Source organism: Medicago sativa, chromosome 3 (genome assembly GCF_051527215.1).
Source record: "Medicago sativa cultivar Bolivia chromosome 3, Bolivia_mono, whole genome shotgun sequence".
NCBI lineage: Eukaryota > Viridiplantae > Streptophyta > Magnoliopsida > Fabales > Fabaceae > Medicago > Medicago sativa.
Genome location: NC_140751.1, coordinates 100,883,780 through 100,899,090, shown reverse-complemented (window position 1 = coordinate 100,899,090; position 15,311 = coordinate 100,883,780). Strand labels below are relative to the sequence as shown.

At 34.7% G+C, this 15,311-nt stretch overlaps 2 protein-coding genes across 2 annotated transcripts; both read left to right on the top strand.

Moving 5' to 3' along the window:
- The first annotated feature begins 4,345 nt into the window (after window positions 1-4,345).
- On the top strand, window positions 4,346-12,128 carry LOC146942937 (transmembrane and coiled-coil domain-containing protein STS1-like). The gene is made up of 15 exons (XM_085757051.1): window positions 4,346-4,683; window positions 5,823-5,907; window positions 6,036-6,509; window positions 6,718-6,883; window positions 6,971-7,123; window positions 7,477-7,571; window positions 7,780-7,871; window positions 8,310-8,380; window positions 8,471-8,606; window positions 9,113-9,172; window positions 9,266-9,351; window positions 9,444-9,520; window positions 9,780-9,850; window positions 11,366-11,423; window positions 11,503-12,128. The coding sequence occupies exons 1-15, from the start codon at window positions 4,463-4,465 to the stop codon at window positions 11,647-11,649; spliced, it is 1,992 nt and encodes a 663-aa protein (XP_085613177.1). The 5' UTR covers window positions 4,346-4,462; the 3' UTR covers window positions 11,650-12,128.
- Window positions 12,129-13,791: 1,663 nt separating this feature from the next.
- LOC146942936 (uncharacterized) lies at window positions 13,792-14,720 on the top strand. The gene has a single exon (XM_085757053.1). The coding sequence runs from the start codon at window positions 13,939-13,941 to the stop codon at window positions 14,542-14,544; it is 606 nt and encodes a 201-aa protein (XP_085613179.1). The 5' UTR covers window positions 13,792-13,938; the 3' UTR covers window positions 14,545-14,720.
- Window positions 14,721-15,311: the final 591 nt, after the last annotated feature.

The following is a 15,311-nucleotide window of genomic DNA, read 5'->3' as shown; positions in this document are numbered from 1 at the left end:
AAAGGAGCATGTTCAAATCAGAGAGGCGGTCCCACCTATCTCATATTCAGTTTCCTTAACAAATTGAACAAAATCTTCCGAAGCAATCTCACCGTTACAAAACAATGTTGTTAGATAAGGAATCTTCCCCAAAATATGATCACCACGTTTTATCACACTCACTGATAGCATTCTCCCTAACTTTGACACCAAAGTGATTTTTCCGGGTACTCACCCCTCCCACACATGTTTGGAGAAGGTGTGTACGATCGGTTGTAAAGGATACAACAATTGACATGAAAAACACACCCCATACTCAGGAGGTAACCCTTGTTTGTTCAAATAGAAACAATACATGATATCAAAGTGTGCATCACTTTGAACAAATCACCATTGTTGATCTTTCTACTCTTTACTAGAAACTTATCTTCTTTGAACTCGGATTGGAATTGGAGTTCCCGTTTTAGTCGATTCAACTTCTTGTTACAATTTTCCTCTTCACAGTGTCTCTGAGCGATGATGAATCCAACGATCACGCGTGTTCTATTGGTGTTTGCAGTTCTAATAAAAACCATTGTAATTATTTTTAGAAGGATATGTTGGATCTTTACTTTATGCATCCAAGCGATAATCCTTACACCACAATTCTTTCCCTCCTTTGATCAACAACAGTTACCACTCATGTCATACCATAACATGTGTTTGAAATATCGTCTTATTGTGATGGCGACATGTGCCTAGTGTGAAGCTACACTTAGCAATAACGACTCGTATATATGGTACATGATGATGTCTTGATACCAAAGATGCTAATTATAATCACAAACGTCTCTAAACACTTGTTTAACATTTTGTGATATATGTTATTTCTTCATTCAATTGACTTGTTTTTTTTTTTTTACAATTTAGTTGACTCATTTTAAGTCTAAAATAAGTTAATTATACATGTGAATATTGATGAATAAAATATGAAAGGGAAATTACATTAATTTTCTTTGAGGTTTCACCAAATAAGGGAGACACCTCCTCCAGTTTTAAACTAATCACCTCCCTCCTTTGAGGTTAACACAATTAGGTATTGGTTAATTTTGAATGTATGCTCTCATGTGTGATTGGTTAACTTTGTTTATTCATACACTACTGTTGTGGCCTCTATTTTTTTTTTTTTTTGTGGTTACGACCTCTATTTTATATATAATGACTTTTACTTCATGTTAATTTATATAGAATTGTAGAGTAAATAGTCAATTGCCTATGAAATTGTAACTTACGTAAAAAATCCCCCTTAATTTTGCGAAACTTCATAAACTCCTTCATAAAATTCCCTTCCATCTTTTTTTTGCCGTAACACCCTATGACATGACTGTTAACTACACCTTCTCATGGACCTAAGGTTAAGCCACGTCAAAAGGGGTATTTTTTTTTGCTCTTTTTTTGCTCTAAAATATGAGATTATAAAAATAAGGAAATACGCCGCTCAAATTTAACAGTAATATGCAAATACTCCCTTCAAATCTAAAACTTTTGTAGCAAATATCCCCTTAAATTTAAAACTTATGTGCAAATACCTCCTTCAAATTTAAAACTTAGGATAGCTGCAAAAGATAACTTATGTAGGAGGGGAGTGATTAATAAGGGGTGCTACATTGTATTAGAGAGTGTGGTGGAGAAGAATCGATATCTCATCTATTCTTTGAGTGTTCGACATTAACCGGTATGTGGTACAAAATAAGTCATTGTTTTGGTATATATTCTGCATTATACATGGTCTGCCTGGTTCATTTAGAACAGTTCGGCGGTTTGATTAGTTGCTGAAGAGTTTTGTCAAAGAGAGTTCAAGTGGTGTGGTTCGCTTGCATTTAGATCACTTGGAAGGCAAGAAACGGTAAGCTATTTTAAATAAGGAAAATTGTATTGACAAGATGGCTGAAGAGGCGAAAATTTCGTTTTGGAATAAGTTAAATTTCTAATTGAAGAATCACGATTACAACATATCCCAATGGTTTTTGAATCCGGGTGCTTGCCTTTTTTCTGCATAATGTTTTCTTTGTTTTTTTTTTGGTACAAGAGAGGGATGCATAATGTTTTCTATTATTGGATTGTAGCAGCGGCATTTGGGAGCATTTTGGGACCATTATTAAATTGATTTTCTGCATTTTATCAATTTCTTAAATTGGATTGTAGCAGCGACGTTTGGGAGCATTTTTTTGCGTAATGTTTTCTAATATTTTTGCCCAGAAATTGCAGTGTGAATTTATAGAGCCCAGAAATGTATAATCCATAAGTTGCAAAACCCATAATTTGCTGTTAATAGATTCTGACATGTGTGGGTGAACTGAAGGACGAGGGCGAGTGGAGAAACAACGATTTGTATATGCAGCGCAATTATTGAGAAGAAAAGAGAATGAACAGGGAATGATTATGATATATGAGAATTTAGAAAACAGGGTTCAGTTCAGAAGAATTGGGGATTGATTCCAATTTTACAAATTTTGTTAAATTAATTAATAGTTAATATAATTTGAAAATAGTTATTTGAATTTTAAAGTAATATTTTTTTTTTTGTAAAAAAATTAATATTATTTAAGTTTAATCTGACGTGGCATGTGTGTATCAAGTTTAGTGCCACATCATCTAAAATTACGCCACATTAACATCAATTGAAATGTTGGATTCAATTTAAAAAATTGAAAAAAAATCAAGGGACCAAAATCGTGAATTTAAAAATTAGTGGACCAAAATCCAGAAATTGGTTAAAAGGGGACCAAAATTGCAATTAAGCTAATATTTATCTAAATCACATCGAACCATCACGAGTTAATTATAATATTATTTTATTACAGTCTTTTTCTCATAAAATCCCAAAAATAAATCTTATAAGTGCTACAAATTGTCTCATAAACAATTATAGTCAATGGGAAAAAGTAATATTTGAAAAATAAATGAGCAATTTTATAAGTTTTTATATTCCTTTATAAATTGTTTTACAAATAGTCAAATACACATTTACTTCTTAAAAAAAGTCAAATACACATTTACATTATTAAACTTTTTTCAAAGGTATAATAATATTGTACCAATAATATATGACTTTCTAGATGGGTTGCGCAAGCTACTCATATCAGATTCACGAGAGAGAAAATTATCATTGAAACCAAAATTATGACTTCAATTATGGTGAAAATAAGTTCAAAGATTACGGTGATTGTGATAATAGCAGCAATTCTAATGGTTGTGATGTCCATGCCATTAACATTCATTCCATCCTCATCAACGGTGCAACATCCAATATCTACTGTTCGGCCATTAAGGGACCATTTGAGCCAAGGTGACAAATTTTATCATCGTGCTGAAGATGATTTAGAGGATTATAGCATTTGGAAACCTTCTCCTGGTTGTGGCGGAGGAGGTGGTTCTCCTATTCCTCATCCTTAAGAGAAATCATCTTGAGTTATCTACTTTTATGTTTCTGGCCTATTGTATTATTATTTTTTTAAATAATGGCCTACTTTCTTGAATTTTTACATTATTATTGATTGAATTATCACTGCCATTTTGGATATCGAAATTGCATTGATCAAATAACTTTGGCCTCGAACTTTAGTTTTCTTGCGCTGGAGACATATGTCTACGTGAAGCTATATCGGGCAAAAATGACTCTTGATAGATGGTATTTGAAATGCTATCGTGATATACTGTACTAAACATGCTAATATCCTAATGCTAATAGTTATAAATCTTTAAAAGATTGGTTAGTCCTTGATTTTTAACGGTCGGTTAGCCTTTTGTTGAGCTTCATTTATTCTTTCATTCCATTGACTCAATTTTGAGTCTTTAGAGTTGAAGAAAGTTATGTGTATGATTAATAAATAAATTATTAATGATTGATTTTTTCTTTAATGACAAAACTTAGTTGCTATTTGTTAGTAAGAGTTAAATTCATGACTCTGCTATCAAACTCCAATATCCACACTATAAAAAAAAAAAAAAAACTCCAATATTCAAGTATCAAATGACATTTTGATGAGATAGCATGAGATTTTTAGAAGTCTTGAGTTTAAATATATTCATACAAATATATCAGTATCAAATATCTTAAAAATCCATCATAAAATATAATTATACAAGTGTACAAAATATTCGATTCAGGTTGAAACTTCGATTCTTATTTTTTATTTAACAAAAAAAGGTTTAAGTGAGTCGAATTTCAAAAAGGTTTAAGACATATCTCAAGACTAATCAAGTTGTAACAAATCAATCACCAAAGAGCTTTGGTGTTGGCGCGTGCTGAAGCCACGATGAGCAACACGTGTTTCCCGCTTGTGCGAGGGAAATAACCGTTTCGTCAAACCCGCTGCGAATTTGTAGTTGAGTTTGAACAAGTAATATCCAGAGCTCCATTTTTTTCATTTCGATCTCACACCCAAAAAAAAAAAAAACCTGGATATTCCGTTTCGAATCTGCGGTGAAATCGAATTGAGTAATGGAGGAAACATCCACGATCTTATCACCTGCTCAAAGATACGCAGCGGCGGCTTTGTTTTCTCTCGCATTGCATCAATCTCAATTTCACCAACGTCCGACTCCACCTTCTCCTCGCACCGCCGAAGCTGATGCTCCGACCACCGCTGATTCCTCTTCTACTTCAGACAATCCCGAGCTTTGGATTCATGACAACTCTGGTTTGCTTTTCCCTGTTTTTAGGTATTCAATTCATCCTATGAAGCACGGACACGGACACCGGACACGACACGGACACTGACACGCCGACACAGCTAATAATTTGAAAAAATCACATAATTCAATGTAATTACAAGTGTCGGTGTCGTGTCGGTGTCGGACACGTGTCCGACACCGGGACACGCCTAATTCGAGGAGTGTCCGTGCTTCATAGAATTCATCGCTACTAAAGCTAATGATGCAAGGATCTTGATTTTACGCACTCATTTTTTTTTCTCTCTTCGAAATAATAGCAGTATGTGTTTTGTTGGGCGGTGATAAAAATTGATTTTGCATGAATTGATTGTAGTTAAAAGTATGTTGAATGTGAATTGATTTATATTCATATACATTTACAGAAAAGTGAGTTGAACTATAAATTTGGGTGTAAAAATCAAGTTTGGAGTCCAAAACTAGAATCAACTCTAGAGGCAAAATCAATCTAATTGAGGACTCATCCAAACATATCAAAATCCATTCTACATCTTTAAAATCAATTTTGCCTCCAAAATTGATACCGATTCAAACATAGACTTAATAATAAGGTGAACAAAATTACTTTTATATATTAGAAGGAATAATGGAGCTACTTTGGTTCAAACGGACATTTGCTTGCGTGAAACGTTTTTTCAAACAGACACTGATACTCAATTAACTTTTGTTGAGTTACATTGATCTATTTGAAAGCATGAATACATTATAGGGACTAATTCAATGTATACTAGAATACAAGAATTGAAATTAATTCAAATACATCATTTGAGTAATCAAACAGTGATTCGTGGTTATCCCTTCGATTTGTGTAAAAACTGATGGAGGCGAATCGAACCTAAAGTTTAGTTTGTGCCCACTTGTTTTGAAATTTAGTTGTGTAACATCTTCATCTTCTTCATGTTCAAGTTTCACAACATTCCCTAACATAAGATCTCAGGTATAAGTTGGCAGAAGTGATCCATTATTAGTCAGTAGGAATTTATCTATTTCAAAAAAGATTGGGAACTTAAAGACTCTACTAAAGACTTTTGAATTCTCGGGACTTATTTAAAAATTAGGTTAATACAAGAACTTATGGAATAACTTGACATCCTCCTCCGCTGATTAGAAACTGTGGTAAAAATTAACAGATTCCTCGAAGTGGATGAACAAGCCTGGCATGGCCTAAAGGAAACTGCTGGTTCTTCTTCCCATTTCAGGCATCATCTGGGAGATGTATGTTGTTCATTCTCTTCCCTTTTCATTTTCGGTATCAAAGACTAAAGTTGATTATTGGCATTGCAAATCCCTTCTCTTGTATATTGGAAAGAAAAAACACTAAAAGGATAGTTATGTCATTCCAGTTCTTTAAATTACTGTCAGAGGAAGGTGACGCGTCTTCTAAAGAAAGATTAGATAAAGAAGCCGCATTGACCAACGCGGTTGATGCAACTGAGGCAAGCATGAAGAGCATTGCTGATTCTTTGTGCAGAGGCCATGAGCAGAAAACTAGAAGCGAAGATAATTTATGTGACACCGAGTTAAAATTATATGCTGTGGGTGCTGAGCCTGATGGTGAAACCAAGGAGAGCTCAGCTTTGTTTCCTCTAGAGACACAATCTTCCACTGCTCTTGAAAATGAAAAACCTTTGGAGGAGGCATCCATCATCAGTTATCAGAGAAAAGTAACAGTTCTTTACACTCTTCTTTCTGCTTGTGTAGCAGATACGGCTGAGGTCGACAAAAAGTTCAGCAAGTCAAGGCAGGGATATGATGCCCGTCACCGCGTCTCTCTGCGGCTGCTTGCTGTATGGCTTGGTGTGGAATGGAATGAAATGGTTTGTGTGCTTGGAACATGTGCTTGCATTTTCAATGCCATATGGTATTATATATTACATTTATCATGTGTGAATCTTCATTGGAAAAAAATATCTCCTTACTGATAGGGTATAGTTATCATTATGACTATGGCTTGGTGCATATAAGAAAGTGATTCTTGGGAAGCACTCCATTGCTGGAATTTACCCTCGTCATAATATTTTGCAGGAAGCAATGGAGTCTATGGTTGCTTATTCGATAATGGAGTCTCTGAGTAAAGCAGGTGAGAAGGAAGAATCTATAGTTTCAGAAACAAGTTGGGATAAATGGAAGCGTGGAGGTATTGTAGGAGCAGCTGCTGTAACCGGAGGAACCATAATGGCTATTACCGGAGGTATATATCTGCATATCTAACACGTATCTTTATCGAACCCGAGTGTGAGATAGTATCAATATCTTAGTTATTTGAATGCTATGACAGGCTTGGCGGCTCCAGCAATTGCCCAAGGATTAGGTGCTTTAGCCCCTACGTTGGGCAGTATTATTCCTGCCATTGGAGCTGGAGGATTTGCTGCAGCAGCAACTGCTACAGGATCAGTTGCTGGATCTGTAGCTGTTGCTGCATCATTTGGAGGTATGGAAGATCAGATTTTAATTTACATATGTCCTGTTAACACTTACCACCAATCTCTTTTCTTTTAATGGAAAATAGTGATGTATCTACAAACCAATGCATGCTTATAGGTTGTCTTGTATAAATTAAGTATTCTTTGGACGTGATTATATATTACTAAAGTACTTTGAAATAAATCAACTCTTTGCTGGCTTCATTATAGAATCTTTCTTCCATTGGTAAGAAACTCTATCACTAAAGTCACCTCTCCCCCTCTCTCTCCGTCCTTCTCTCCCTCTTTGTGCCAAGAGGGACTTTGATATTTTTTCATTGTATGGATACATCCTCGGCGACTTGCTTCTTTTGTACCACAGCTGCTGGAGCTGGCCTTACTGGGAGTAAGATGGCTACAAGAATTGGAAGTCTTGAGGAATTTGAATTAATAGAAGTTGGAGGCACTCATCAAGGTGTAAGTTCCAAAATGTCAATATATTATTTGAATTTCTGTGGACATGTAGGAATTTTCAGGGTCTGGGGAAGGAGGGAGGATGTTTTATTTTGTAGGTTCACTATGCACTTTGTGCAAGACTTGATGGTGAAACTAGTAGTATCTTAATTGTAATCTACACTAATATGATTGTTGAAATTTGAAGCAAAACCTGCCTTTTCATTTTCAGCACCTAGCAGTTAGAATCTCTATTTCTGGGCTTGCCTTCGAGGAGGAAGATTTTATAAAACCTTGGGAAGGTCACAATGATAACATGGAAAGGTATGTAAAAATCAATCCTTCAGAACTAGAAAGTCTTACTGTATGGTAAAAATGTGTTCTTGTTGTGGTCAAAATGCAGTTTTATTCGTGTATTCCCCTCTGTGTAGCATTGGTTTTCTGGCAAAAGTGAAATTATTCTATAATGTTTGACAAGTTAATTAACTTTTTTTTTTTATTAACTTCTATTTCTATTAGAAATTTTATTTCTCATTTTTAATTTCTTATTTTCAAAAACTAGTTTATGCTTAAATGGAAGGCAGTGCCAATGCTAGCAAATCTTAAAGCATATGATTTCATTCTATAACCAATAACTTTCATCTAATTAATTAACATATGTACTGATGTTATATCTGAGGATTACCCAGTCTGCTTTTTTATCAAAAGTTGCATTCTCAATATTGTTATTACTATATTTACACTAACAACCTGTATGTTTAGGTATGTGCTCAAATACGAGTCTAAAATTTTGATTGCTCTGAGCACTGCCATCCAGGACTGGCTTACTTCAAGTAGTTTCATTGAACCCTGTGTATGTTTGAGTAATGATCAAGTAGATTTTACATATTCAAACTGAAAGTGTTTGATGTTCAATGTTGTAGAAATTATGTCCGAGTTGATGAAAGGAGGTGCCATGATGACAGTATTAAGCACACTCGTAGCAGCGTTAGCATGGCCAGCAACTTTAGTCACTGCATTTGATCTTATAGACAGCAAATGGGCAGTTGCAGTGGACAGGTATGTGCTTTTTTGGGTTGTAATACTATTATTATATCCTTGTAAAATATCTCTGATTGGTGTTCAAAGCAGAAAAAGTGTAGTGGCCTAAATTTATTCCAGGAAAGATGTGTTGCACTAAGTTTTCAGTTCTCAGATTTCAGTATTACGCACGATATCAAGGATTTAACATTCTGGACTTATTTATCTCTATATCCACTAGTCTACCCTGATCCATTACATCTCTTTTGATTTATTTGACTTGAATCTATTGTGTCAAAATAAATATGTAAAATATCACCAAAGATTCTTTTTCACACATTACTGCAAAATTAAGTGGACATCAACGTTTAGTAATTCTTATGTTGATAATTATCGTGGTTATGGAAAATATAAACAAATTTAAGTTGTGGCTTTGGTTGAATATATTTTCATATGGCAGCAACTCCAATGTTGTGAGACATCTATTGTTACTATTTTATATTTTAATATTATATTTAGCCTGCCTTTCCTATTTATTGGAGCAGATCAGAAAAGGCTGGTAAGGTACTTGCTGAAGTGTTGCTGAAAGGCTTGCAGGGGAACAGGTGACACCATCTAGTGTTATTGCAAAAGGTCGATGGTAATGTTGCTTCATTGTATATTTCATTACATTTCAAGGTTTTATGTTTATGATCCAGGCCCGTGACACTAGTAGGTTTTTCATTGGGAGCCCGTGTCATTTTTAAGTGTCTCCAATGTTTGGCCGACTCCAAAGGAGACAATGGTAATCTGAGTCTTTGCCGCATGGTTTTCAATTATATTGGAAATTTATATTGTTTGGTTTATACAATCTACATGCCATGCTTACTTCTACAGCTGGACTAGTGGAAAGGGTTGTTCTCCTTGGAGCACCCATCTCAATTAAAGATGAAAATTGGGAGGTAGCTAGAAAGGTACCTAGAACTTTCCTAACAATACATTCATTATTACTCTCTTCCTAACACTCTCCCTGTTATTGCTTATCACTCTCTTCCAACACTTAGTTATAAAGTGAAATTAACATAGCTATACAGTCATACATCTTTGGGAATAGGGGCAACTAAATAGAAAATGTGACTTGAATGTTTTTGTGCGACTCACCCGAATTTAGAGTGTGATGCTAGAACTTCTCTTAACTTTTACCTATGTTTTAATGATCCTGCTACTATGCAGATGGTGGCTGGAAGGTTTGTAAATGCTTACTCTACAAATGACTGGACACTTGGTATAACTTTCCGTGCCAGGTATGGGTTAATCTAATATGTCAGCTAGTAAACTGTTCAGTGTTTAGCTAATTTTTGTTATATCTGAAATTAGAACAAGGGAAAAATTATATTTATCCCAAAATGGTAATAATAGATTCTTATGATGTGACAGTTAGTGGTTATCAATATGCTTGTGGCTCGTTTGGTTTAGATTCCCCTCACCAGACATCACTAACGGGAAAAAACACTTCCCAAGGCAATTTAACGAAAGCAACTCTTTTGTTCATTTGAGGAAACACCATTTCAGAGGCCTTGCAATCTTAAAACAAACATGATTTTGGTCATCTACTAAGTACTACTAACATCCAAGTTTTCAATTCTAATTTCTGTTGTTGAAATTAATACGATCCTTTGATTCCTTTCTATTGTTATTATGATCTAATACTGGAGAATCTCAAATGATTGCTATCGTTGGTTAGGTTCTAATTGCTCGATTCATCAATAGACTTAATTGAGCTGAAGATAAGCAGGAAAAAAAATAAGGACACCTGGGAAAATTACTTTACATTTGGTCGTTACATCAAAATTATGAAGTTTAAATTGAAGTTTTATTCATTTTCACTCTACCCTCCCTAACTGAGCCTGAAAGCATGAAATTGGAAAGTCGCGATTTTCCTTCCATTTTCACTCTCTAGTCTCTATAGAGTTACAATGAACGAAAATAAAGGATTTTCTATCCTAATCAATTATCACTCCTTATTTTCCACTTTATCTTCCAAGCATGCTAAGTAATCAGCCAAACACCATAGGAAACAATATTACGTTAGGAGTATCTTCTTGATTGAAGGCAGTTATGTTTAGGAAATAATAAGTGAGTATCTTCTTGATTGAAGGAAGTTATGTTTAGGAAATAATAAGTGTCAGAATTGTGTAATGACTGTTATTAGGAAGTTTAATATCAAATATTAGGCAGGTATTTGGACGGAGAATATACTTTCTGTATGAAACTTAATATCTGGTACAGCAAGTGTGACAAAATTATGTAATGGCAGTTATAAGGAAGTTAAATAGCATTATTAGGCAGTTATGTTAGAAAATAACTTCTGCAGCTTCTTAGTAGTTTATGTGAGAGTAGGGTCATAATGGAGGGGGGAGGTAGGGTTATTCTATATTTGTGACAGAGAATACACTCTCTGTTGGATACTTTAGTCTCTGGGACAGCAAGCGTGTTGCTGTATTTTCTGTAATAGGAGAATCAGTCTTTGAAGCAACATTTGTATTTGTTCTATTTTCTGTAATTTGGTGTGATAATCCTTTTTTGGTTCTGTTGAAAGCAGTGTTTCATCATTATTTAATCCTTTGAAGCAACATTTGTATTGTTATATTTTCTGTAATTTGGTGTGATAATCCTTTTTTGGTTCTGTTGAAGTAGTGTTTCATCGTTATTTAATCCTACTAAATTAATATTCTAATTTCTATCACATTACATGCCCATAAGAGAGAATATGCTTATAACTTATAAGTATATTCTGAAATATTTTCGTGCATGCACAGTTTGCTTTCTCAAGGTTTAGCTGGAATCCAACCTGTTGACATTCCCGGGATTGAGAATGTAAGCTCTATTCCACCAATGCTTTGCTTAGTAACAATGATGTATTGCTTGAAGGTGTATCTCTTTTGTTGCTTTGCAGGTTGATGTGACCCAAGTTATAGAAGGCCACTCTTCCTACCTGTGGATGACACCAAAAATACTGGAGCAGCTTGAATTGGACAATTATTTTGCTGTTTACAAAGGTGAACATGAAAAACCTCAGGAAGAGAAGAGTGCCATGGACTAAGCTTTAGTTTCTATCCCTTTCTCCTCATCGTTCCACTATCATTTATTTGTTTTTCCGAGGAGTAATATCAAACTATAGATATAAGTAAATGAAACATTAGAAATGGCAGTTTAATTTATAATAATTGATGGCATAGGAGGTTTGTGTTCCTACATAGTGCGATGAGAAGGAAGAGGCGGATCTGACATGGAAACCTGGAAAATATGAATTGTTTAGGTTAATAGGTGATTAGTCGTAGTTATAAACTCATCTGTCAACAGTATATTTGTGTAAATTACAGCCAGATGGAGCGGTTGTAGTGACTGTTCTTTCAATAGAATGATAAAACTATAATGTCTCGCCGGAATTGACAAAAAAAGTCTCGAGCAAAGCAGGATATCATTCTGTTTGACCATTTGATTAATTGGCACCCTATATATTAGACTAACGGTCTAGAAGCTAAAGATCTCCAACTTTTTTATTCAGATGGAAAATGTTCATATTATTGTTTTTTTTTGAAGTTTATATTAACCACCATTTCACTATGGAGTTTTTGTACCATTTCTTTATATGTCGACTGTACCCCCACTGTGAGATTAGTATGATTCTTTATTTGCATAAATTAGCAAAAATTGATGATGAACGATATTAGGAGACCAACGTATGATACCTGATTAGTAGTTAGTACAATAGTACTATAGAAAAGTGCTTATTTTTGCACACTTTTTTCTTAGTCAATTTATGCATTATAGCTGGTTTTGTTTGATATTGGATTTCACGTGGTTGGTGGGAGGCATGTTATTGTTACTACTGTATAAGTGATAAGTGATTGGACCTATCTAGTTTGGATGGTAGCTGCTTATCTTTACTATCCGCCTCCACTAAGCCAGTAGATCTTATAGGATACGTTCAATGGAATCGTGGTCTTAAAGACCAAGCAATTGTAATTCATACAATACGACACAGGGTAGGTAGTAGGACGTATAAGGTGATGCGGGGTACTAGTCATCTACCAACCAGTGATGATGCTTGATGTATATGACTATAACAGTCCATCCATGGGCCGTGGCAAGATCATGCATGCATAAAAGTTTCTTAATCAGTGTCCCATATGTATCAGAAACTATTTTTCAGTAGGTGAGATTTATTAAAAGCACAACAATTATATGTAATGAAAATAATACAGATTTTTTTTTGGCTTAATGATGTCTTTAGTCCCTGCAAATAGGCGGCGTTTAAAAATTGGTCCCTGTAATCGCTAATCCTGGCATTTTACCCCTGCAATTGTTAATCATTTAAAATTTGGTCCTTTGACCAACTTAATCACTGCCACGTCACCAGATTTGCAAAAATGGCATGGGAATTGACCAAAATACCCCTGGGCTAATTTTTTTTATTCAAAATTTTGAAAATTCTTTTTTAAATTAAAAAAATCTGAAAAAATAATTAAAAGTCAAAAAAAAATTCGGAAAAAAATTGTTAAAATTAAAACTGAAAAATTTTAGGGAAAAAATCGTAAAAAAAATTCGGGAAAAAACTGAATTTCTTTTTTAAGGAAAAAAAAACAAAAAAAAAAATAAGCCAGGGGTAATTTCGTCATTTCCCATGCCATTTTTGCTAATCTGGTGACGTGGCAGTGATTAAGTTGGTCAAAGGACCAAATTTTAAATGATTAACAATTGCAGGGGTAAAATGCCAGGATTAGCGATTACAGGGACCAATTTTTAAACGCCGCCTATTTGCAGGGGCGAAACACACCATTAAGCCTTTTTTTTTTTTGGGTACAAATAAACACAGCTTTCTATTAAAAGAATGATGGAATGCATCTTGTTTGAAGTTCGATATCCTCGACCCCATTGTAGATTAAAGACCGAGTATGTCAGGGTAGTTCTATATTTTTTTCATTTAACAATGTAATACCACATTCATTTCACTATATGATTTTTTTTCTTCTTCCTTTCAAGCTAACAAAGTATAATATTATAGAATATTTTTGGTGCTCAAATATCAACGCAACCTATGTTGAGCCAAGGGGGAACTCTGCAGTGTTGTTATAAGTGGGGAGAGGTGTTGGGGACAATACACACACACAAGTGGCTGAAGTGGGGATAGAGTGAGGACTAAGGCACCCTAACTCCTTAACTAAACGTCAAACGCAACGGTTCAAGTAGGTGGGGACGGAATATGCTATTCATTTTTTTAGAGGAAAAAATACTATTCATAATTAGCTTTTGTTATATATAAGCTTAATTTGAAGGTGACAGCATGCGTAGCATAAGATTTTGTTTTCGATAGTGTGCGTGGTGAAAGATGGAGAACTTCAGAAATCATGGGCTTGTCTTTCTATTACTCCTTTTAATATCAATTGTTGGGCTCAAAGGTGATGAAGAACACACAAATGTCAATGCTCCTAATAAAGGCAATGCCACTTTTGTAACCCTCTCCAACTCTAGTCAAGGTATAAACGAAGAAGGGAAAGAAAAACACGACAACACCTACAATAAGGACATCAAAGTTAGTTCGTATAATAGAGGTGGTGGGGGCAGTGGAGGAGGAGGTGGTGGTGGTGGGGGAAGCAGTGGAGGAGGAGGAGGTGGAGGTGGGGGCGGCGGAGGGGGAGGAGGTGGTGGTGGAGGTGGATGGGGATGGGGATGGGGTGGAGGGGGTGGTGGTTGGTGGAAATGGGGCTGTGGAGGCAAACCAAGACATGGAAAAAGGAAGGGAGGGGGAAAAGGCATATCCCATTATAGTAACCCTTACCCATACAAGGTGGAAGATTATATTGTAGGACAGTTTGCACAATGCATGACAAAAACTCGATGCAAGGGAATGAGATTGGACTGCCCTCTTCATTGTGGTGGACCATGTTACTATGATTGTCACCATATGTGTAAAGCTCATTGTCGCCGACGATGAAATTGAATGCTCAACCATGGCCATTTCCAATTTCCACTCACCTCTTTTTTGCTACAGTATGTCTTTTTGTTTTTGTTTTCTTGTACCCTTGGTCTTTTGATATGCGACAATGTTTTCATAGCATACATATGCTAATTTAGTAATTACTAAATCATGATTTATTTTTTCTTTTCGGTTGTTTATGTTTTCTTTTTATTTTATTCACCAAAATTAGACATACGTGTTTTCTTTTGGGTAAGAAAAACTTTTGAATTCAGGAAGATATAGCAATATTTTCATTCAAAAAACAAAAATATTTCATGGACATTATTTTTTCATACATCTGTACCCTTGTTAATCACATGTAAAAATACACTTAATAAATTTTAGAGCACTAACAATCTAACATTATTAAACCAACTAGTTGGGCTCAACGACTCAAGATCTACTGTATTTTTAAAATATATGAAATGTTCTATTTATGGAAAAGATAGACACATATTATATGAGACTCATTTTTAAAATAATCATAAAAATGGATTCCGTCAACATCTCTATTGCGTCGACCTTTCTCATAAATAAAACCCTTAATAAATAAATTAAAAAATATATAAAACCCTTAATTTCTTTAATTTTATTGAAGGTGAGGTCGTTTATTTCTTGAAAAATGTTTATTGTACATCAAAATACTATTTGACACTTTGAAAAAGATAAAGATAAAGAGAGTGATATGATAGATATCATAAGTTTTGATGCCGTTGGAAGAGAGAAATATAAAATAAAATAAA

Excerpts from the sequence above, each read along its gene's own strand:
- LOC146942937 (XM_085757051.1), top strand. The coding sequence starts at position 4,463 with ATGGAGGAAACATCCACGATCTTATCACCTGCTCAAAGATACGCAGCG. Across the intron at positions 7,124-7,476 it reads TGTTGCTGCATCATTTGGAG|CTGCTGGAGCTGGCCTTACT; the intron begins GTATGGAAGATC and ends TTTGTACCACAG. Across the intron at positions 11,424-11,502 it reads ACATTCCCGGGATTGAGAAT|GTTGATGTGACCCAAGTTAT; the intron begins GTAAGCTCTATT and ends GTTGCTTTGCAG.
- LOC146942936 (XM_085757053.1), top strand. The coding sequence starts at position 13,939 with ATGGAGAACTTCAGAAATCATGGGCTTGTCTTTCTATTACTCCTTTTA.